Source organism: Puma concolor, chromosome B4, assembly GCF_028749965.1.
Source record: "Puma concolor isolate L17-30 chromosome B4, mPumCon1.1.hap2, whole genome shotgun sequence".
Lineage (NCBI taxonomy): Eukaryota > Metazoa > Chordata > Mammalia > Carnivora > Felidae > Puma > Puma concolor.
Window position 1 is genome coordinate 130,810,613 of NC_141673.1, and position 22,655 is coordinate 130,833,267.

General features: G+C 43.8%; 2 protein-coding genes across 13 annotated transcripts in view; one reads left to right on the plus strand and one right to left on the minus strand.

Annotated features, from left to right (window-relative positions):
- The window catches only part of PRPF18 (pre-mRNA processing factor 18), a 102,604-nt gene extending 86,386 nt beyond the window's left edge, over positions 1-16,218 (minus strand). The window contains exons 1-2 of the mRNA XM_086714905.1: positions 16,114-16,218; positions 15,616-15,809 (exon numbers count right to left, since the gene is read on the minus strand). The gene's annotated coding sequence lies outside the window, so the exon portion shown is untranslated. The remainder of the gene's footprint in view (positions 1-15,615; positions 15,810-16,113) is intronic.
- A 921-nt stretch (positions 16,219-17,139) lies between these two features.
- BEND7 (BEN domain containing 7) overlaps positions 17,140-22,655 on the plus strand; it is an 83,401-nt gene continuing 77,885 nt past the window's right edge. For 4 of the 12 annotated variants that reach the window (XM_086714894.1, XM_086714892.1, XM_086714893.1 and 1 more), the window contains exons 1-2: positions 17,140-17,337; positions 19,659-19,742. In XM_086714894.1, coding sequence (XP_086571020.1) covers positions 17,277-17,337; positions 19,659-19,742 — 145 coding nt within the window. In that variant the 5' untranslated portion in view covers positions 17,140-17,276. The remainder of the gene's footprint in view (positions 17,338-19,658; positions 19,743-22,655) is intronic. The other 8 variants (XM_086714898.1, XM_086714899.1, XM_086714895.1 and 5 more) reach the window with 5 other exon arrangements.

Here is a 22,655-nt window from a genome sequence, read left to right on the forward strand (position 1 = left end):
AATGAGCTGGCCTTGGCTGCATTTGATTCCCTCTCTCATGCATTAACCTGGTCCTGTGCAATCCTAGGACCAGGGACACAGCACAGGTAAAAAGAAAACTCTCTTTTTCAAGGTGAGGAAGGGGAGAAGGGGCTGTGAATCCTGAAATATGAATTTTTTCCTTGTCATACCAATGTCTTACAAGCAGAATTCCATTTCACTAAATAGCAGTCGTGTGATGAGTGATCTCAACCAGATAAACTGTCAGGACAGCATAAAGTACAACATGACCTGACTATAGACTCTAGATGAACAGTTCAAGGACCACATATTCACTGGGATATACTGCTGCAGGCCCGCTGGGGTCTGGATAACTTGGTATTGATTTAAATGGATGCGTAAACAGTGTCATAAGAAGCTACCTCATCCCTGGAGCTACATTATTCCTGGGGTCCCTCCCCTTTTACCTGATACCTAAGTACCACTTTTCTAGGTTTAAAAGGGAGTTGAAAGCCCCCGAAACTGCTAAAGACCTGATAATGAAAGTCAAGTATCCATTCCTATATCCCTACTCCCTCTCCCTCTCTTTGGACGCCGAACCCCAGAAGAAACACTGGGGATTGGAGGGTAGAGAAACTGCAAAGCAGAAATTCCCATGTATGATAAGGTGGCCAAATAAAATACAGTACACTGGGGGCACCTGGGTGGCTCAGTCGGTTAAGCATCCGATTTCGGCTCGGGTCATGATCTCACGGTTTGTGAGTCTGAGCCCCATGTCAGGCTCTGTACTGACAGCTCAGAGCCTGGAGCCTGTTTCAGATTCTGTGTCTCCCTTTCTCTGCCCCTCCCCTACTCACACTGTCTCTGTCTCTCTCTGTCTCAAAAATAAGTTAAAAAAAATTTTAATACGGTACACTGAATTAAGTCTAAATTTCACATAAAGAACAAATAATTACTTAGTATAAATATGTCCCAAATATTGCATGGGGTATCTTACACTTGAAAAAAAAAGTATTCATTCTTTATGTGAAGTTCAAATTTAACTGGGTGGTCCTGTTTGACTTTTCTCTGGAGATCTGGTAACCCTAATTTAGGACAATCAGTGAGGAGAATATCAACCACAAGTGAATATCTTAGGCTTAAAAATGAGAATTCTTAGGGATACACTTTCTCTTGAATTGCCCACTAAAAATGTACCTAAAACATCAGAATATTAAAAAAGGTGGGGGGGTAGGAAAAAAGGAAGTCTCTGAAAACAGCAGGATCAGGCAGAGGCAATCTGGAGTAGTAAGATGCTTAAGTAGCTGGAAATGTTTTGTTGATGTACTAGACATAGAAACCAAGTCAGCTTGTCCTCACAGCGTACACGACGCTGTAGCCAGGTAACAATTTATTTGTCAGCTCAGCTTGCACAGAGGAGTGCACAGCCTTTTCTCCGTTTCTGGAAGGGAGATGGGAATTTCAAGGCAAATTGCTTGCGGGAACATTTTTGTTTAAAAATCTGAAAGAAATCTGCATTACCAAACTGAGAAGACAAATAGATCAAAGACACTATGGTAAAAGAGAACCATGCTGACCTGGAAAACTGAGGGGTGAAGGGTAGGCGTGAACCAAAGTGCTCAAAAGCTCATGATGTTTTTGTCTTGCAAAATGCTAATGTAGACCGAGTCGAAAAGTGAAGACTTTCAGTGATAAACACTGTCTAAACTGGCTTATTCTCACGTGCCTACCTTCAGTCCTGCTCATCCTCTTAAGAAAAGGAAAAGGAGTCTCAGACTAATTCTTCAGAGACTGAAACTATTGCAGCATGGGGGTGGGTCATTACTTTCAAAGCAAACATGGAATATATTTACATCTTATTTAAAAGGTAATTAAAAACAACTTCAATCAAATTAGTAAAAATTAATAGAATTGTATACATAGATTTACATCTTATTTAAAATGTCATTATCAATGACTTCAATGAAATTAGTAAAAATTACTAGAGTTGTATAATGTATTTACATGGATTATTAATTACTAACAATCAAATTATGAAACCAGAAGATGTACCAGATCCTTAAGTTTTATAGCTGACATCCAATTTTACTTGTCTTGCTTTGCTTTTTTAAAAACTACATTTCCCCCAAAAGACAGATCTCATTCAAGCATTCTTCTTTTTTTTTTTACACAATGTTTTAAAATGTTTATTTATTTATTTATTTATTTATTTATTTATTTATTTATTTGAGAGAGAGCAAGAGGGAGGGAGAGGCAGAGAGACAGAGACAGAGAGAATCCCAAGCAGATTCTGTACTGTTATAAATTTTTTTTTAATGTTTATTCATTTTTGAGAGACAGAGAGAGACAGAGCATGAGCAGGGAAGGGGCAGAGACAGAGGGAGACACAGAATCCGAAGCAGGCTCCAGGCTCTGAGCTGTCAGCACAGAGCCTGACATGGGGCTCGAACTCACAAACTGTGAGATCGTGACCCGAGCCGAAGTCAGACGCTCAACCGACTGAGCCACCCAGGCGCCCTGATTCCACACTGTTAGTGCAGAGACCCACACGGGGCTCAAACTTACAAACCATGAGATCATGACCTGAGCCAAAACCAAGAGTCAGGTACTTAACCAACTGAGCCACCTAGGCACCCCTCACGCAAGCATTCTTAACAAAGTTTTAACAATCCAGGATTCTGCAGAGGCAATGAAAGACCCTTGGTTGGCCCCATCAGGCTGGACTGGGTCTGTGCTAGTTCAAGACAGCAGCAGCCCAGGAGGTGGGGAGTACAGAACCTCTTCCTGTGCCTGTACAGTGGGGGACTCATGGGGGATGGGGTCAAGGAGATTCAGCCCATGTGACAGCAGAGCTTCCGGGAGAACAGAGCAGGGGAACAAGGAGAGAGAAGCCCTTCAGTGTGTGAAACAGGATGAGGCTCAAGTGAAGGCTTAGACAGCAACAGGTGTCTCCTCTAAGGAAGCCTAAAACTTATGCTATTCACGACTGAAAACTTACGCTGAAATATGACTTAAGAGTTGTGATGGTTAATTTTATGTGTCAACCTGACTGGGACATGGGGAGCTCAAAGTAAATGTTATTTCTGGGTGCATCTGTGAGGGTGTTTGCAACAAGATTAGCAGGTGAGTTGGTGGCCCCAGTAAAGCAGATCGCCCTCCCCAATGTGGGTGAGCATTACCCCAACCATTCAAGGTCCAAAGAAAACAAAAAGGCAGAGGAAGGAGGAATTCTCCCCTTTTGCTTCCTCCCTGCCTGCCTGAGCTGGGACATCAGTGCCCTCCTGCCCTTGGACTGAGATGGACACCATTAGCCCATCTGGTTCTCCACCTTCAGACTCGGACTGAACTACACCACTGGCCTTCCTGGGTGTCAAGCTTGCAGAATCAGATTTTGGGACTCCTTACCACCTGCAATCATGTGAGCCAATTCCCTAAAGGAATCTCTTTATCTATATCTATATCTATATCTATATCTATATCTATATCTATATCTATATCTATATCTATATCTATCTCCCATCGATTCTGTTTCTCTGGAGAACCTTGATTAATGGGAGAGTAAAAACAAGGCCATTGAATAATCACAGGGGGAAATAAACTTATTCCCACTCAACCTGGTGATCTCTTCCTGCACACCCCTTCTCCCCAGCCCCTCACCACTCACCTGTCTGAATTCCACTTCCCATTGAGCATTCACTGTTTTAGAAGTGATGGCCCATGTAAAGACAGCAGCTCTTTTGAGGAGCCTGGGTGGCTCAGTCGGTTACGCTTCTGACTCCGGCTCAGGTCATGATCTCGTGGTTCATGAGTTCAAGCCCCACGTCCGGTTCTGTGCTGACAGCTCGGAGCCTAGAGCCTGCTTCAGATTCCATATCTCCCTCTCTCTCTGCCCCTCCCCTGCTCGTGCTCTGTCTCTCTCTCTCTCTCCCTCTCTCTCTCTCTCTCTCTAAGACAAATAAACATTAAAAAATGAAAAAGACAGCAGCTGTTTCTCATTTTAGCAGCTTACCAAACTGTACTCTCACTAAAGGCAGGAGCAGTCTCCCAGAGATCTTGATTTTCTACGGAGCCTAAAACCCAGAAGGGCTTTGCACATAAGGAGGAGTTTCAGGGAATTAACGAATGCAACCTCCAAATTGCTAACGTTCAAAAACGCTGATTAGTATTGTATTATTAACCTCAAAAACAAAACACCACCACATCACAGAGAGAGCATCCTGCCTTTCTGGTTCTCTCCCTCAGAGAATGAGGCTGAGCACAAGGTCAGGGGAGCGTAGGGCAAATGGCGGCCTCCCGAGCTATGGGCCTGGCACCCTTTACCAGCCTTAAATTAGCCATAAGAAAATGGATGACAGTCCTGTCAGCATGCCATACACTTTGGTGAAAAGAACAAATGAAATAATACTGAAAAAATACATCTCCCTCTTCTCTACAATTGTTCATTTGATCTTTATCCCAAACCTACTTTGACAAGATTAAGCAAACACTGAAAGCTGAAGGTACGAGACATGCAAAAGCCTATTAGGTTATCTAGTCCATTTTTTAGGCCACATGTACAGTTACGTGTTCCCTATAGAAATATTTTCGAGAACTTTGTCTGCCCCTTTCCCAGGAGACTTCTCTGGATGTTTTAAAGTCTTTTCCGAGGAGCGTGTTCTAGTTAGGCACATCTTAAGACACCTGACAGTTTTTCTGAAGCTTCTATTTCAATTTGTCTTATTTAAATTTTGCCCCATTGCTCCTACTTAGGCCCTTTTCCCGTCACCATATTGTAGATAGTTTTCATATTCCTTTTTAGGCGTAATTTAACCATGCTTCACACATTAACTTGAGTAGACAGTATATGGTATAAATTACACAAAACAGCGATGTGTGAAGACATTCTGTGGTGAATAAATTAAAGCATTAATTTCAGACATATCAAACTAACACTTTTTAAATTTGTGGTTCCTATAATTTTCAGACCTGTTTCTGAAGTCTCTGCGGCGGGGGAATTAAATGGAAGAGATTAGTCCAAAACTTTTACTTTCAATTCATAGGTTGGAGAGCAGCCATTCCCATGAATATTCAAAAGAGAAAAGATTTTTTTTTTTTAAGGATTTAACACAGAGCGGCGCCTGGGTGGCTCTGTCGGTTAAGCGTCCGACTCTTGATTTTGGCTCAGGTCATGGTCTCACAGTTGGTGAGTTCGAGCCCCGCAGCGGGCTCTATGCTGCCTTGGCCTCTCTCTCCCTCCCTGTCTGCCCCTCCCCTACTCGTGCTCTCTCTCTCTCTCTCTCAAAATAAGTAAATAAACTTTAAAAAAATGTGTTAAAATTTTCTAAAAAAAAAAAAAAGAACTTAACACAGAGGGCTTACTCAGATTTAAGGAGATGTTGCCATTCAGACATAAAGTGAAAAAGACGGGGTTCAGCAACTCACCAGACATCATCACCACCAGCCTGGCAGGTAAGAGAGAACTGAGAGGGCTTCGTTGCCCACAGAGTGTTTGTGAAACTCGGTACGACGAGCCTGAATGGACTGAAGAAGGGCGCCTGTCTTCGGTATGGAGAGAAGATTGGCACAAAGAACCCAACTCACATTTAACCCCAAACTGTCCCGGCACAGGCTTTCCTGGGCTCCTCGGGTTTCTAGTTTCTACCAATGATACGGAACCGAAGAATGGACCAGGGACTGGCACCAAACCACAGACACACACAATTCCTCTCGAGGAGTGAGACTCGAGAAGAAGAATCGAGTTGATCCCTGTTCCCGGTTTTAATTATCACCAGAGTGTTTACCACTTGGGCCGTAGTTTTATTTAGTTTGCTTACTGCCTGTCGCCTCCAGCCCCCACCTAGCAATCTAAGCTCCACGCGGACAGAAACCTCTGGTTGTGCCTTGTTTGCATCTATATCCCCCGTGCCTAGGACACTGCCTGACCCACAGCAGCCAGTTAAGTATCGGATCAAGGAAGTTGCTGATTTGGCACCGATTTCTTCATTCACAGAGTCAGAAAAATAGCACGCATATGTCCCTGCTGAAAAAGCTCCAGAAAAAAAAAAAAAAAAAAAAATTGTTCTACTATGGGAAGAAGTTTTTAAAATTCTTGGAGGTAGGCTTTGAGACAGTGTTATTCCTTAAAATATAAACTAGGAAGTATCTCAAATCTGACCAGCCTCAAACTAAAGGGGAGGCCCTGTGAGGGCAGGGGCCGCATCGTCTTTGTCCCTCCGTGTCAGCTCATGACTCGGACCTGAGAAATAAGATCCAGGAGGAACAACTGACCGAGGCTGTGCCAGCTGCTCGTCTGAGTGCTCGCCTGCGTGAATTCATTACTTTCTACGATAATTATATGTGGGGGGCACAACGATTCCCCCCCAGCTCCCAGGTGAAGAACACACAGTGTAAGGGAGTAAATAACTGCCGGTTATCAATGTTTGGTTTCTCAGCTCCAGACCCACCCTCCTTTGCCCGGCTTTGTGAGCTGGGACTGGCCGAATGTTAGGCAGCAGCCCCAGGATGGTCCTCCCTGACAGGCCCTGGCCCTCCGTGTTTGTTAGGCAGCAAGGGAAACCAGAAGCCAGCTTTGGGCGAGTCCCCAGCTGTACCCCGGGGCCACACCGTCCTCACAGATAGCTGCTTCTGCAGAATGGCGCTACCTTCTGGAAAGTCCTTTCCCACCAGCGGGCTGCATGTTCCCGAGGTCCCCGCGGCTTCTCTGGAGAGGACTGACTCCCGGCCGGGTCCTCAGTTCCTTTACTGTCCCCTCTCCTCAGCCAAGATGTGGTGGGTGCACCTTGTGGATCCCTTACATGCCTTTTGCTCCTTTAAGTAGCTAACCTCCTTCCACTACTTAACAATTCTTTAGGTTCAATTGTGCCTGGATAGAGCGCTGGGACGGTACTCTATTACTTCAGACCCCAAAGAGCTCCAGATTGTACCACAGGGAAGCGATCAGGCTGGGCTTCAAACACAGCAAGTCTGAAACCAGAGGATACACTCCAAACTCTGATACTACACTGTCTCCAATTTGGGGAGAGAATCCAGGTTAACTCCGCCCACAGCCCGGACACCTCTGAGGATGCAGATATGAGAACTGCAATTTCAAGGGCCAGACACTGAATCACGTCTCCTCTGGTACGACACGGATTAATACTACACGACCCTAAATCTTAATAGCTCAAAACCCTTTTACATGCAGAATTCCACAACTAGACAACTCTGTAGAGTTGAAAAGGCATATGTTATTATTCTCATAGGTAAAGAAACTGAGGCCCACAGACAGTAAAATTTTGCACAAGCGGTCACACTCAAGTCTTCCAGCTCCCAGCTAGAACTTTGCCTATAATGTCACTATCTTACCTTGGGGTTTCGTTACACTGGAGTCAGTTTGACTGTGAGACTGAATGGTGGATCTCCAAAAGATCCATGTCCAAACCCTTGAGGCCTGTGAACATAACCTTATAGGAAAAAGGGATCTTCGCAGATATGATTACATTAAGGGGAGATAGGGAGTTATCCTGGAAAATCAGGGTGGCCCCTAAATGCCATCATAAGAGTCCTTAGAAAAGAGAGGTAGAGAGAGACTTCACACACACAGAGAAAAAAAGGTTGTGAAGCCAAAGGCAGAGATGGGAATGATGTGGCCACAAGTCAACGGATGCAAGTAGCCTCCAGAAGCTGGAAGAGGAAAGGCACAGAAAGCGGCAATGAACAGATTCTCCTCTAGAGACTCTGTAGGGAACACAGCCCTGATGACACCTTGACAATAGCCCAGAAGTACTGATGCCCAACTCCTGGCCTCCAGAGAGACCAAATTCTACTGCGTTAAGTCACCAAGTTTGTTGTAATGTCTTACAGCAGCCTCAGGAAATTAATATACTGACAAATTCAAGTTTAAAAAAAGTTTATACAGATAGAAAATAATATCTAAACATGACATAAAGTTTTATGAAATTAGCTTCATTAAAAATGAAGGATGTTAAGACCATTGAGAATGAAAACACGAGCTACATAGAAACATAAGATCTTCCAAAACCGAATAAGGGAGAAATAGAAAAATCTGAATAGCTCAATTACTAGTAATGAAATTGAACTGGTAACCACAAAACTCTCAAGAAACAAAAGTCCAGGACTAGCTGTTTTCACAGATAAATTTAAAGAAGACTGAATTCCTATGCTCTTCAAACTATTCTAAAAAATAGAAGGGGGAGGAAAGCTTCCAAATACATTCTACAAGGCCAGCATTACCCTGATACCCAAACCCAAAGACACTAGAAAAAAGAAAACTATAGGCCAATATCCCTGATGAACATAGATGCAAAAATCTTCAACAAAATATTACCAAACTACATTCAACAATACTTTAAGAGGATCATTCACCATGTTCAAGTGGAATTTATTCTGGGGATGCAAGGATGGTTAAGTACGTGTAAGTCAATCAACCTGACATTCTACATTTTAAAAAGTGAAGGACAAAAATCATATGATCATCATGATGGATGTGGAAAAAGCAATTTGACAAAATTCAACATCCATTTATGATGAAAATGCTCAAAAAAGTGGATTTCAAGGGAACGTTGAATCATTATGCTGAGGCCGTATTTGAAAAACTCACAGCTAACATCATACTCAACATTAAAACCTTTAAGATAAAGAACAAGACAAGAATGTCCATTCCCTTCACTTTTATTCGACATAGTACTGGAAATCCTAACCACAGCAATTAAACAAGAAAAAGAAATAAAAAGACATCGGAATTGGTAAAGAAGAAGTTAAACAGCACTATTTGCAGATAACGTTATACTGTACATATAAAACCCTAAAGACTCCACCAAAAAACTATTCAAAACAATAAATAAATTCCATAGTTGCAGGATACAAAACCGATATACAAAAATCTGTTGTGTTTCTATACACTAATAACAAAGTAGCAGAAAGAGAAATTACAAAAAGAATTCCATTTATAATTATATCAAACAGAATAAAATACCTAGGGACAAACTTAATGAAGGAAAAATGAGGAAAGATTTGTATTTTGAAAACTACAAAACACTGATGAAAAAAACTACAGATGACACAAACAAATGGAAAGATAGTCCATGCTCATGGATGGGAAGACTTAATATAGTTCAAATGTCCATGTTACCCAAAGCAATCTACAGATTCAATGCAATCCCTATCAAAATACCAATAGCATTTTTCACAGAATTAGAACAAATAATACTAAAACTTGTGTGGAACCACAAAAGATTCCAAATGGCCAAAGCAATCTTAAGGACAAAGCTGGGTTATCACAACCCCAGATTTTTTTTTTTTTTTAATTTTTTTTTTTTTTCAACGTTTATTTATTTTTGGGACAGAGAGAGACATAGCATGAACGGGGGAGGGGCAGAGAGAGAGGGAGACACAGAATCGGAAACAGGCTCCAGGCTCTGAGCTATCAGCCCAGAGCCCGACGCGGGGCTCGAACTCACGGACCGCGAGAACGTGACCTGGCTGAAGTCGGACGCTTAACCGACTGCGCCACCCAGGCGCCCCACAACCCCAGATTTTAAGAAATACTACAAAGCTGTCATAATCAAAACTGTAAGGTACTGGCATAAAAACAGACACATAGATCAAGAGAACAGAACAGACAGCCCAGAAACAAACCCATGCTTTTATGGCCAATTAATCTATGACAAAGAAGGAAGAATATATAACAAGGAAAAGACAGTCTCTGCACAAAATGGTGTTGGGAAAACTGGACAGCTACATACAAAAGATTGAAACTGGACCACTTTCTTGTACCATATGCAAAATAAACTCAAAATGGATTAAAGACCTAAACTGAGACCTGAGACCAGAGACTCCTAGAAGAAAACATAGGCAGTAATCTTTCTGGCATTGGCTTTAGCAATGCTTTTCTAGATAGATCTCCCCAGGCAAGGAAAACAAAAGCAAAATTAAATTATTGGTACTATACTAAAATAAAAGGTTTTTGCACAGCAAAGGAAACCATCTATCAAACGGTCAGCAACATACTGAATGGAAGAAAATATCTGCAAATGATACATCTAATAAGGGGTTAATATCCAAAATACATGAAGAATTTATACAACTCAACACCAAATAATAATAATAGTAATAATAATAGTAATAATCCAATTTAAAAATGGGCACAGGAACTGAATAGACATTTTTCCAAAGAAGTCATCCAGATGGCCAACAGACACATGAAAAGATGCTCATCATCACTCACCATCAGGGAAATGCAAATCAAAACCACAACATGATATCACTTAACACCGGTCAGAATGGTCAGAATCCAAAACAGAAGTGGGACGCTTGGGTGGCTCAGTGGGTTGAGCACCCAACTCTTGATTTTGGCTCCAGTTATGATCCCAGGGTTGTGGGACAGAGCCCCGCATCAGGTTCATGCTGAACATGGAGTCTGCTTGAGATTCTCTCTCTCTCTCTCTCTCTCTCTCTCTCTCTCGAAGAAGAAGAAGAAGAAGAAGAAGAAGAAGAAGAAGAAAGAAAGAAAGAAAGAAAGAAAGAAAGAAAGAAAGAAAGAAAAAAAACAAGTGTTGGCGAGGATGTGGAAAAAAAGGAACCCTCATGAACCATTGGTGGGAATGTAAATTGGTGCAGTGTGGAAAATGGCATGGAGGTTCCTCAGAACATTAAAAATAGAATTACCATATAATCCAGTAATTCCACTACTGGGTATTCACCCAAAGAAAATGAAAGTAATAATTTGAAAGGACATATGCACCCCTACACCTATTGCAGCATTTACAACAGCCAAGATACAGAGGCAACCCAGGTGTCCATCCACAGACGAAAGGATAAAGAAGATGTGGTATAGACATACAATGGAATATTACTCGGCCATAAAAAATTGAGATCTTGCCATTTACAATAACATAAATGGATCTAGATGGTATAATGCTAAGTGAAATAAGTCAGTCAGAGAAAGACAAATAGCATATAATTTCACTCATATATGGAATTTAAAAAACAAAACAAATGGGGGCACCTGGGTGGCTCAGCCAGTTAAGCATGGACTCTTGATTTAGACTCAAGTCATGATCTCACAGGTCATGGGATTAAGCTCCACGTCAGGCTCTGTGCTGACAGCGTGGAGCCTGCTTGGGATTCTCTCTCTCCCTCTCTCTCTCTCTGCACCCCACCTCTCTCTCCCAAAATAAGTACACTTAAAAAAAACTATTTTAAAACAAAACAGAGGGGGGAAAAGCGACAAATAAAAGAACAGAATCTTAAAAACAGAACAAATTGGTGGCTGCCAGAGGAGGGATGGGTGGGGGAAAAGATGAAACAGATAAAAGGGATTAAGAGCCCACTTATCTTGACGCACACTGAGCAATGTACAGAATTGTTAAATCATCATACTGTACACCGGAAACTGATGGAACACTGCACGTCAATATACTTCAGTTAAAAAAAGAAAAAAAAATGTACAAGAATATCCATTAACAGAATGGCTAAAAAAAATTCTGGTAGGTTTATACACGGCAATGGAAGACAGAACTGCCACTATACCCAATATGAATGAATCTCGCAGATGTAAAGTTGACCAAAAGAAACCTGATCCAAGATAGCATACACTACGATTCCATCTATATGAAGTTCAAGAACAGGTACAAATTGAGCTGTGGTTTTGGAACTGTGGTTTCCCGGGGGGGCGGGGGTTATCTGCTGGGAGGGACCACAGGGAGCATGCTGGTGGGCTGGAAATGTTCTGTATCTTAATCTGGGGCAGGGGATTTACATGGATGTATATCAAAATAAAAGAAACTGATTGAGGTGTATGCTTCAGATTTATATTCTTTACTGCATATGAGTTAGATCTCAAAAAAAAAGAACATTAAGTATTTATTTTAAAGAAATGACAGAAATGTAGCAAGGTTAATGCATCACATTCAAGATTGTCAGAAAACCAGTATACCATCCCCAAGTTGCACTAAAAATTAGTCTTGGGATTTTCCTCATTTGCAAAATTGGAATAGCAGTATCAACCAACCTCATATAGCAATTCAGAGAATTAGACAATGTATAAATATCTTTGCACTCCTATAAGAGAAGTCCTATATAAATATAAGGTAGTATTTGTGGAGTGTTCTAAGATCTCATTTTCACTTAAGTAATCTCTTAGAGATACTTCTTCCTTTCCTTTAAAATACAATAACTAGGGGTGCCTGGATGGCTCAGTCGGTTAAGCGTCTGACTTCAGGTCATGATCTCGCGGTTCACGAGTTCAAGCCCCACATCGGGCTCTGTGCTGACAGCTCAGAGTCTGGAGCCTGCATTGGATTCTCTGTCTCTCAGTCTCTCTCTCTCTCTCAAAAATAAAGCACTAAAAATAAATAAATAAATAAATAAATAAATAAATAAATAAATAAATAAATAAGTAAAAGAATAAAATAAAATGTAATAACTAAAACCCATAAAGTAAATGAAAGAGGAACTATGAGTTAGGCCAAAAACAAATTGATAAATTGGGACCAAAGCAGGGTTGCCCATTCTTTCCATGACCTTTCTGATGGGGAATTGTCATTAAACTGAAAAGTCAATATTTATCTTTATTAAAGCTTCCTGAAAGATTCCAGAATCTACCTAGGACAGGATTTTCAATTCCAGACACTCCAAGCAAAGATTTATAAAGTTTTAAATCCAATAATACCATCCTGCTTATCTCCTTTTTTGAAAGTTATTAATAAAACAAATAATGTTGCAATCATCTGTATGGATATCAATAGCATGGTTCAAATCATAGTTCCTCTAAATCAGAGCTGTCCAGTGAGGTAGCCACTAGCCACATGTGGCTATTGAGCACTTGAAATTTGGCTAATTTGAATTGATTTGCCCTCCAAGTATAATATACACACTATTTTCAAAATTTTGTACCAAAAAAAGAACGTAAAATATCTCATTAATGTTTATATTGATTACATGTCAAAATGTATTATTTTTAATGCACTGGGTTAAAGAAAATATATTACAATGAATTTAACCTGTTTATTTTTAGTATTTTTAATATGGCTAATAGAAAACTTTAAATTCTATGTAAGGCTTGCATTATATTTCTACTGGACAGCAGGGATCTAAAGAAAGATGGAAATTTTCATCTCAAGACAGAGTTTTCGAAAGGGTTTTAAGAATTAGGATTAAGATTGCTTAAATGTTTTCCAGCCAAACTACCTGTCTTTGTCAAAGATTATAATCTATGTTTAATCTTTATAATCAACTGAGTTTTAGGATGGTTATATGAGGTTTGGCCTCCATGAAGTCACAGAACATTTACTGGTTTTCCGTGAACCTTAAATAATACGTAAACCTGCAGTTCTAAAACATTTGGGGGCTTTGTACCGTTGAGGCAGAGAAAGGACCTTAACAGATCTCCAACATGACTTTCCAGGATACCCTAACCCAAAAGCTATATTCAATCAAGCAAAAATGATACCGCTATGAATTGAATTGTGTTCTCCCAAATTCACAGGCCGAAGCCCTACCCCCCAATATGATGGTACTTAGAGGGCAGGACTTTGGGACGTAATTAGGTTTAGATGAGGTCATGAGGACAGGGTACCGATGATGGGATTAGAGTCCTTATAAGAAGAAGAAGAGGGGCGCCCGGACGGCTCAGTTGGTTGGGTGATCAACTCTGGATTTCGGCTCAGGTTGTGATCTCACAGTTCATGAGCTGGAGGCAGAGTCCAGCTCCACGCTGGTGGCGTGGAGCCTGCCTGGGATTCTCTGTCTCCCTCTCTCTCTGCCTCTCCCCTGCTTGCACTCTCTCTCTTCCTCTCAAAAAAAAGAAACATAAAAAAAAAGAAGAGGAAGAGATCAGAATTTTCTCTCTCTCTCTCTGTCTCTCTCTCTCTGCAACAGGGAGGACACTGTGAGAAGGCAGCCGTGTACAAGCCAGGAAGAGAGCTCCCACCAGGAGCCGAGCCTGCCAGACCTTCATCTGGGACTTGTAATCTTCAGAACAGTGAGAAAATAAATTGTGATTCACAGTCAACTGTATTTTGTTATGGAAGCTCAAGCAAACTAACACAGAGACCTACTGCTTAAAGCAATCTTTTTTATTAAATGTCATCGTTAATCTTTACCTATATACATTTTGCTATGTAAAGCATGGTGATTTGCACCCTGTGATGAATAAGAATAAAAAAGTATTGATTTTCTCTAGACGTTAACAGGACAGGTCTGACCTCTGGCCTCTGTAGACCACTCACTCACAGACCATCTTTGTTGAGCCAGAAGAAAGGGGTCAAGGAAAATGATTGTTATTTAAAAACATTATTACTTCAAAAAATTTCATCCTTGATTATACTGAAAATATTTTCTTCAGTAAACAGAATTTATATTTCCATTCTAACCGAAAATGCAAAGTTGTTCATCTCTCCCCTAGGGATTTGCTTCTTGGTGGCACTTTCAATGGTCTCACCACAGTTTGAGCATAATAAAATCTCATTTTATGCTCCAAGGCAGGAAGCATCCTAAAAGCTCCTCAACCAGTATAGTACACAACCTTGTGGCTTTTGGACTAACATTTAGACTTCACAGGGGCGCCTGTGTGGCTCACTTGTTTAAGTGTTCGACTTTAGCTCAGGTCATGATCTCACAGTTTGAGGGCTCAAGCCCCTCATCGGGCTCTGCACTGACAGCATGGAGCCTGCTTCAGATCCTCTGACTCCTTCACTCTGCGCTTGCACTCTGGCTCTCTTTCTCTCAACTATAAATGAACATAAACATTTTTTAATAATTTATAAATAATAATAGACATCACAAAAAAGAAAGGAAACAAAATGGAGTGCTTATTTCCTTAGAAACATTCAAAACATCTTCAGATGTTTACTGCCTGTTTTCTTTTAACTTTTTTTTTAATGTTTATCTATCTTTGAGAGTGAGAGAGACAAAGTGTGAGTGGGGGAGGGGCAGAGAGCGAGGGAGACATAGAATCCGAAGCAGGCTCCAGGCTCCTAGCTGTCAGCACAGAGCCTGCTGTGGGGCTCGAACCCACAGCCCATGAGATCATGACCTGAGCCAAAGTCAGACACTTAACAGACTCAGCCACCCAGGTGCTCCTACTGCCTGTTGTAAAGAAAGAAAGAGGAGGGGGGAAATGGAAGAGAACCAAATAGCACAGTTGATTTAATCCCTGTTATCACTTTAACCTCTTTTGCCACCTTTTGGAGCTCCAATGGGTCCAAGTACTCCAAGAAAACTCCACAAAATTTTGTTTGTCCTACACATATTCTCTGGGAAAAGGACCCTGAGCTTTGAACATAATCTCCAAGGAGGCAGGGACCAAAATAGGTTAAGAACTTCTGTTTAAGAGTTTACTTTGGTGAACTGCATGAACATTTCTCCTTGAACCTGGCCAGGTATAACCAGCCGCCTCACTTCATGCATACCACCTAAGACCTCAGAATCTGTACCAGGCCCTGCTTCCACTATTTAATTAATGACCTTGTGCCTTGGTTTTGTTTCCTGGTGTGTGTATGCTAGCTGCCTCCAACTTCTCCCTTCTTCCAAGTTGTCCTATTCTGTGTATCCCAGCTAAATAAGAGTGGACCCAGATGGCTGTCTCCTTATCTGAGAGAGACCCCAGGGTGAAACTTGTCATATTTACCAACATACCCTTTTCTCATACTCCTCTCCACTCTTTTGGGGCCATCTGAATTTGCCACGGTGCTGGATGGGTCGTCCATTTCTCTATTCTCTTTTTATTTAGGTCTAGGAACCATCAGTTTGGTGAGGCACCTTCAAGGACGTCAGATCGCAGTCCTGTACCGCCATTCCCACGTGGTGTAAAATTCTCTTGCATTCCCACCCTAAGGGATGTTGTGAGAAAGAAATGGCGTGCTCTTAGCTCCCCAGAGAAGATTATATAAAAGTAATAAAAGCATTCTGTTGCTGTCGATTATTTTTGGCACGATTACACCAAGTCGCAGAGTCCCCTGCACCTGCCTTGACCATTCCTTGCCTAAGAGTCAGCAGAGACACAAGCACCCACTGACGTTGCGCCCCTCACTCCGTCCACCCTCTCCAAGCCCCACATTCCAAGTTGTCTCCTTGAATATAACTCCGGATCTTTCTACAAACCCATTTGTACTGATGTAAAGAATTGAAGCTCACTCTCTCCTGTACTCTTCTCACCGGTAAATTCTCAGATCTCTTCGTTTCCTTGCAGAGCGCAGAGGGGTAAGTTGTGTATGCGTGTGTGTGTGTGTGTGCCCGTGTGTGTGTGTGTGTGTGTGTGTGAGAGTGTGCCCGTGTGTGTGTGTGTGTGTGTGTGTGTGTGTGTGTGTGTGTGTTTCCTAAAACTTGCATAGAGCCCATGAGTGTGGCTCTCCGACCTCCTGGATCTCAAGGCAAGGAGTGGGCTCGCCGGAGGGTCCCCGACACCCCGCACCACGTACAGCAAGCTCGGCCCCGGGGGGGGCGGCGGCGGCGAGAGGCAGACGAGCTCGGGGCCGAGAGCCGGGCCCCGAACAGCAGCGCCCCGACCCCCCGACCCCCCGTGCCAGGCAGGGCCCGCCGTCCCCGCGGGAAGGCCGGCCGGCCGGGCCGAGGGCGCTGCGCCGCGGCCTCCGGCTCCTCCTCGGGGCGCCGCGCGGCCAGGCCGGTGGGTGGCGGCGGCCGGGGCCCCCGGGGATGGCGGCGGCCGCGCTCCACCAGCAGGTGGCCCCGGGGTCCCGGCGGCGCCGCCTCCTCCCCGGCGCCCCTCCTCCCGCGGGGGCGGTCAGCGCCCCGACCCGGCTCGCACCCCGCCGCCGCCGCCGCCGCCCTCGGCCCGCCCGCCGCGTCCCCGGGGCCGCGCTCGCCGCCGCCGCCGCCGCCGCCGCCGCGTCCGGAGCAGCGCCCAGGCCGGCCCGCGGCCAGCGCGCAGGGCGCCGGCAGCACCCGGCCCGCCGCGCCGCGCCCTCCCCGCCCCCAACTCGCTCCCCAACGGAAAGTTCGGCTCCGGCTGCGCGAGGCACAGAGCCCGGGAATGAGAAGGGGTCGGGGGGCGTGCTGAGGGGACCGGGCGGCGGCGGCGGCCAGGCGGGGGCAACTTCTCCCGGGAAAGCGCCTCCTGCCGACCCCGCGAGCCGCAGCCCCCGAGTGGGCTCGAGGTGGTTTTTCCCTTGCCTCTGCCTCCCCCTGCGGATTCAAGACGCGGACCTTGGTCCTGGCGCTCCCGCTGCCGGGTGACAAGAGCCAGCGCCGCCGCCGCCGCCGCCGCCTCGGCCGCCGCTCCCTCCGCCCGCCGGCCGCCCCCCGGCCGCAGCCCCTGCCTCCTGCCTCCTGCCAGCACCATGGAGTTCTCCGAGAGGAAGAGGAGCAGGAAATCCCAGAGCTTCAAACTGGTGAGCCGAGGTAAGCGGCGGGCCGCGCCGGGCCGGGCGGGGGGCGTGCGGGCGGCGGAGGGAGGACTTGGCGCCGCGTAAACAGCCCCGCGCCCGGCCCGCCGCCCCGCGCCGCGCGTCCCACTCCGGGGGTCCGGGCTTCCGGGACCCCCGAGTCCCCTCCCGCGGTGGAGGGGGGGCCGCGGCCGCACACGCCGCGCGGCGGGCAAAGTTATGCGGGGGGAGGCAGGATGCTATTCAGCGTAAACAAGTCGGAGGGCACATCAGGAAATTAGCAAACAATGACACTTGGGGAGCCGAGAGCCTTCTTTGGTATTCCACTCCTGTGGCTAGGTTGGGGGGTGGGGGAGAGCTGCCGCTCCGTCAGGCCGTGCACACACGAATCCCGACCAATGGTTGTGGGTTTGCTTTTTTTCCCCCCAACAGAAGCAAAAAAGGTGGTGGTTCTGTTAAGAACCAGAAAGAAGCTCATGAGGTGCACGAGCCCAAAATGAGAATTGCTGACCTCCGGCGTCTTTTCTAGAGACGTTATTTGGGTTGGAAAGGTGTTTTGGAATAGATCACTTATCGGTCAGAAAAGTATCCTTAAAAAAAAAAAAAAATCCAGCCGGTTCCTGACGATTTAACAGGTGTACATCACGGTCTTCCGGCTTAGGAATGTTTTATGGGGGAAGGGGAAAGTTGAACCGTCTTGTCTGTGTTCGGTTACTTGTCAGAGCCTTCATTTTCCTGATAGGACTTTTAAAAAAACGCTGAGAACTTAAGAGCGGACATAAAAATGTGTCTATCCAAATGCATTGTGTCACCTTAAATTAGAGGCAGGTGACTTTTTTCGTCCTAATGTCCCGGGTCCCGATATTGAGTTGAGAACCACCTTGCTTAAATAATCTTCTTTGAATCAACTTGAGGTCAAAAGCAAACCACAGAACCTGTCCCCTTTTTCCTCTGTTGTTTTATCTAGCACTGGCATCAGAGTAGAGAGAGCACTGGCATCAGAGTAGAGAGAGCAAGGCGACCAACCTGGGGAAGTCACATGTGAGCTGATGAACATTAGAGGGCAATTCCAAGTAACAGAGCTTTTCAAGCTAAGCTGAGCTACCTATATGATGTAGATTCAATAAAGCCTGTTTTCGGCAAGCCTGAAAATGGTTTGATTGTAGACATTTTGAAGATCGCCTCATACCTGTTTTCCCTGATTTAGTTTGGATACTGCTGCATGAAAGAGGCCTGACATAGTTTTACGTATTCAAAATATTTGGCTCTTCCCTCTGTTTCGATGTTGATTACTCAGTCATTTGTACTTTAAAAATCTCCATATGTGACCGGCCTGTTGGTCTATTGATTCATTCGGGAAGGTAGGCTGCTTTCCTTATTTATGACCTCAGGGAACTTAACTAGTCTATCTGAAAAGTGAGAGTGGTTTTGTAGACCTTGTCCTGTCAGGTCTCAAGCCACCAAAGAAAACAAAACAAAAAAGGAATAGCTTTTAAGAAGGAACCTCTATTTTCTTACTTAGACAATCCTACTTTTCAGAAATAGACCATTGACAAGTACAGGAGCCTCTGTAGAAAAGAAAGAAGCTCTTAAAGTACTGTATTTTAAAGTTTGCCTGACGAAGCAAGTTTTTCTTTTTCCTTTTTTTTTTCTTTCTTTAAATTACGGGTCTGATTCTTCTCTCTGCTCTGCAGGTGCATTTTTAGAAAATAAACTATTACATATTAAAGTGCCATAGCTGAATGCAAAAGATTCACTTGTGTGAAAGATGAGAATCTTGCTTTCTTATCTAAGCTATACTATGTTTGAAATAACAAATCAGTTTTTTCGTGTGTGCTTTCCTGTAAGCTGCTTAAAGGCTGGTATTTTTCTGGGTAAACTGAGAAAACAGAGTGTCAGGTTACCCTAAAGCATGCTGTTGATATACTGTACTCATGGAAATGGGTTGTGGAGATAATTTTGGAATCACCCCCGCCCTCCCAGCCTATGATTGGGCAAGGTTTTTCTTTTCCTTATAAACATGCTTGTCATTTGAAAGAAAAGAGGCCTAGTAATTGGCATCTGTGGGCCAAATTTACTGGGAAAACTATGTGATCAGCAAAGCCGTTTTCTAAAGTCAAAGTAATAGGTCAAGTTTGCGTACTTTTTCAGAGTAAGCAAAGTTTTAGGGATTACTAAAGACTATGAATTCCGTGACTAACCGAGTTCTTGGAAATTATGTTTATAAATTAAAGTATAGATTATACATCTTCTCTATAACGAGAGTCTAGTCTTTATTGCTTATTCATATCTTGCTCGCCATTAGAATTGTAATTTTTGGTTGTTTTCTCATCCCAGATTATCACCATGAGGTATATAAGATCTCAGAATTCAGCAACGATGTTAATGGGGAGGCCAAAGAGACACAACCCATTTATTTAGGTAGGTTCCTATGTCAATTAATTTCTCAGCAAAACAGTGTGGCCATTTGCAATTAGGGGGAAGGGAAAAAAAAAAAAAAAAAAAAAAAGATTGTGCCAGAACGGGAAATGTCTGCCATTGCTTAATGTATGACATTCTTTTCAAGACCTTTTATTTTACAGATTGCCAATATATCCCTTATTAACATTGCTAAAAGTTGTAATTTCAGACATAAATGTTTATTAGTGTCTACACACAGTGCTAATTATCGCTCACTCCCAGAGCCAGATGCTGACTGAGCAGTTTTGTCGCTCTGTGCTCACCCCATTTCCATTGCATATTCGCTGGCATGCTTCACTGGCAATAGTTTGTGTAATTGGGGTATTACATCTTTGACATCTGGATAACAGAAATTCAATTTCCAGGAAGCCGCTATTTGTTTGGTTTTGCTTCTGCCTTGGGTGGGATAGAGGATTAATATGCTGTCTTATTATAATGTCCCTTCACCTCTGTGGCCTGGTTGCTAATCCTGCCATGACAAAATTAAATTAAATCTACAGTCAAAAAAGCGTAAGGAACATCAAAGTGCGATTGTCCGCCCAACCACCTCTTGATAGCTCCAGCTCTCCCCTTCCTGGATTTGTGGGCATTTCACACCAATGTTTTTGGTCAGAGGGACTAGCCATGCTTTGTCTTTACCATCCTCATTGCCAACTCACCTCAGGGTCAAACGGAGCCAAAGCATCTCCTGTGAGACCCATCGGACGAGGGTAGCCGCCTGGTGAATGAGCAGGTAGTCCAAAACATTGCCACTCTTTCCAAGTGCAGTGTTTGCTACAGATATCATACGTGAAGGACCTGGCACGTGCAGCTTGTCAGTTGCAGACCACGAACCAACAATTAAACAACTTCAGATTTTGCCACTAAGAGTTGCAGTCCCCCTTAAGTAAGAGCGGAGAGCAAATGGTGGCTTGTGGCTTCACCCTTGCCCATCGCGAACACCTTCACCACCCCAAAAGTAGGTTGAGAGCGGGTGCCGCACAAGAAGGGAGCAGAAAATGGGAGACCGTTGGGGCGAGAGTGATGAAAAGCCGAGGCCAGACTTGCCAGACCTCTGGTGAGAATTGAGAGCAGAAGGAAGTAGGATTGCTGTTCAGACCCAGTGTGAGGGGTACTGAAAAGCCGAACAACGTGAAAGCCAGATGGCGTAGTATTCTGTCACTGAGATCTCTCTTTTTTTGCTTTGAGGAAGAGAAAGGGTGGGTTGCCAAAGGACTGAGAAATCAAATGGATACTTGATGGAGGTAAAATAGGAGGGGAGTATCAGCACGTCTTACATATGCAACCACTGAAGGCGCATAGATCTTTCCATCCTAGGGGAGAATATTACTGAGGCCAGCAACTACACTCACCACCTGTTTACTGTTAAGAGGACTAAAAACCAAAAAGTTAATAGTCAAGTGAAATGCTATGACCCAGAAGGAGAATATTCTTGGATTGTACTCTCTTTAGTTCCTTAAACTTAATGAGTTGGAATTCTGTACTTTCCATTCCCTAACCTTATTGGTTCGAATTCTGTATCTAAGTACCACTCGACTTGGCCATTTGAAATGAGGAATTTGCCTATTAGTAGAAAATTTACATTTATCGTCAAAATGTAACATCATGTCCTTGGTTCAGTTAACGTCCAACAAAGCAGGACTTTTTCCCCCTTTGTGCTGTGTATTTGGAAAACAGTAATTCTGGGTGTGAGAAAGTGGGGGATGAAGAAGAGGAAGATGCGAGTGGTCAGAATTCGGTAAACTGTACACTCTTGAAGGGGGCAGACATCGCTGCTTTCATTTTTCCCAGCTCGAGTCCAGGAAGATAAGGGAACATCAGCGAAAGACCAGGGTGGGGATCAGCTTTCCAAGTTACCGGGCAGGAAGGCCTCAGACATCAAGAGACAAAAGTTTGAACAGTGGAAACGTGTACCTGGGTGACTTCTCAATCTTTCGCTCATCCTGGGAAAAGTGTGATATGGTTCCCAAAGACCAATTTTATTTTGTGATCTCTGGGTCCATTTTTTTTTAAAAAGTGGAAAAGCAAATGAGAGCGATTGGAAATAGTTACCGACAGCTTATGAACTTAAGAATTTGGTTGTTGATGATGTTATAAGACATAGGCATTAGGAGTTTGTAGGTACTCTTCTCAAAACATAGCTTTACATCATGTTTGTTTTTGTAAATTGCTAGAGTCTATCCATAACACTACTCGCTAGGGTGCAGATTTCTGTGTGAAGTTTCTGACGCCCAAGGGAGTTTGTTAGCAGGACACCAGAAGAACTGTTTCACCTATAATGCAGTCCTAAAACATGGCCCCGAGATGCTGTGTAGGATTTTCTGTGTTCAGACGTAGGTATAATCCCTAGGGCTATCTGCACCTATAAGATTAAAGTTCATATCTCCGGGAAGGGGAGCGCTCCAAGTTTTGGCAGAGTTCCCACATGAAATCTATTTCCTTGGAATATATTCAGGCTGTTGACTAAGGAAGCCCACGAGTGAGGCAGGGTAGCTCACTGGTGTGAATGGCTGGGCTGAGTGCTTTGCGACTCACGCACACAGTATCAATGTGATAATAGGGCCAGACGAGGGTATTTTGCCCTGTGGACATTGATGTGGCCCAGCTGGCTGCGGTGGGCCTACAATAAAAATTTGAGCACCTGTTTGGAGAGGAACAGCAACTCGTTTTAATCAGTCCAACAGATGTCTTTTTTAAGAAAATACTGTGCACTCAGCACTTTTCTGGAACAGGATGGGAAATGGATAGGACCAAGACATTTGGGGAGATAGGACAAATTGAGAACACCATCAAGGAGCAGTATTCAGTAATAATAACAGTTTGGACACTTTGTGCGTGCACCAGTATTGTGTTGAGTACCTCACATGAATTTTC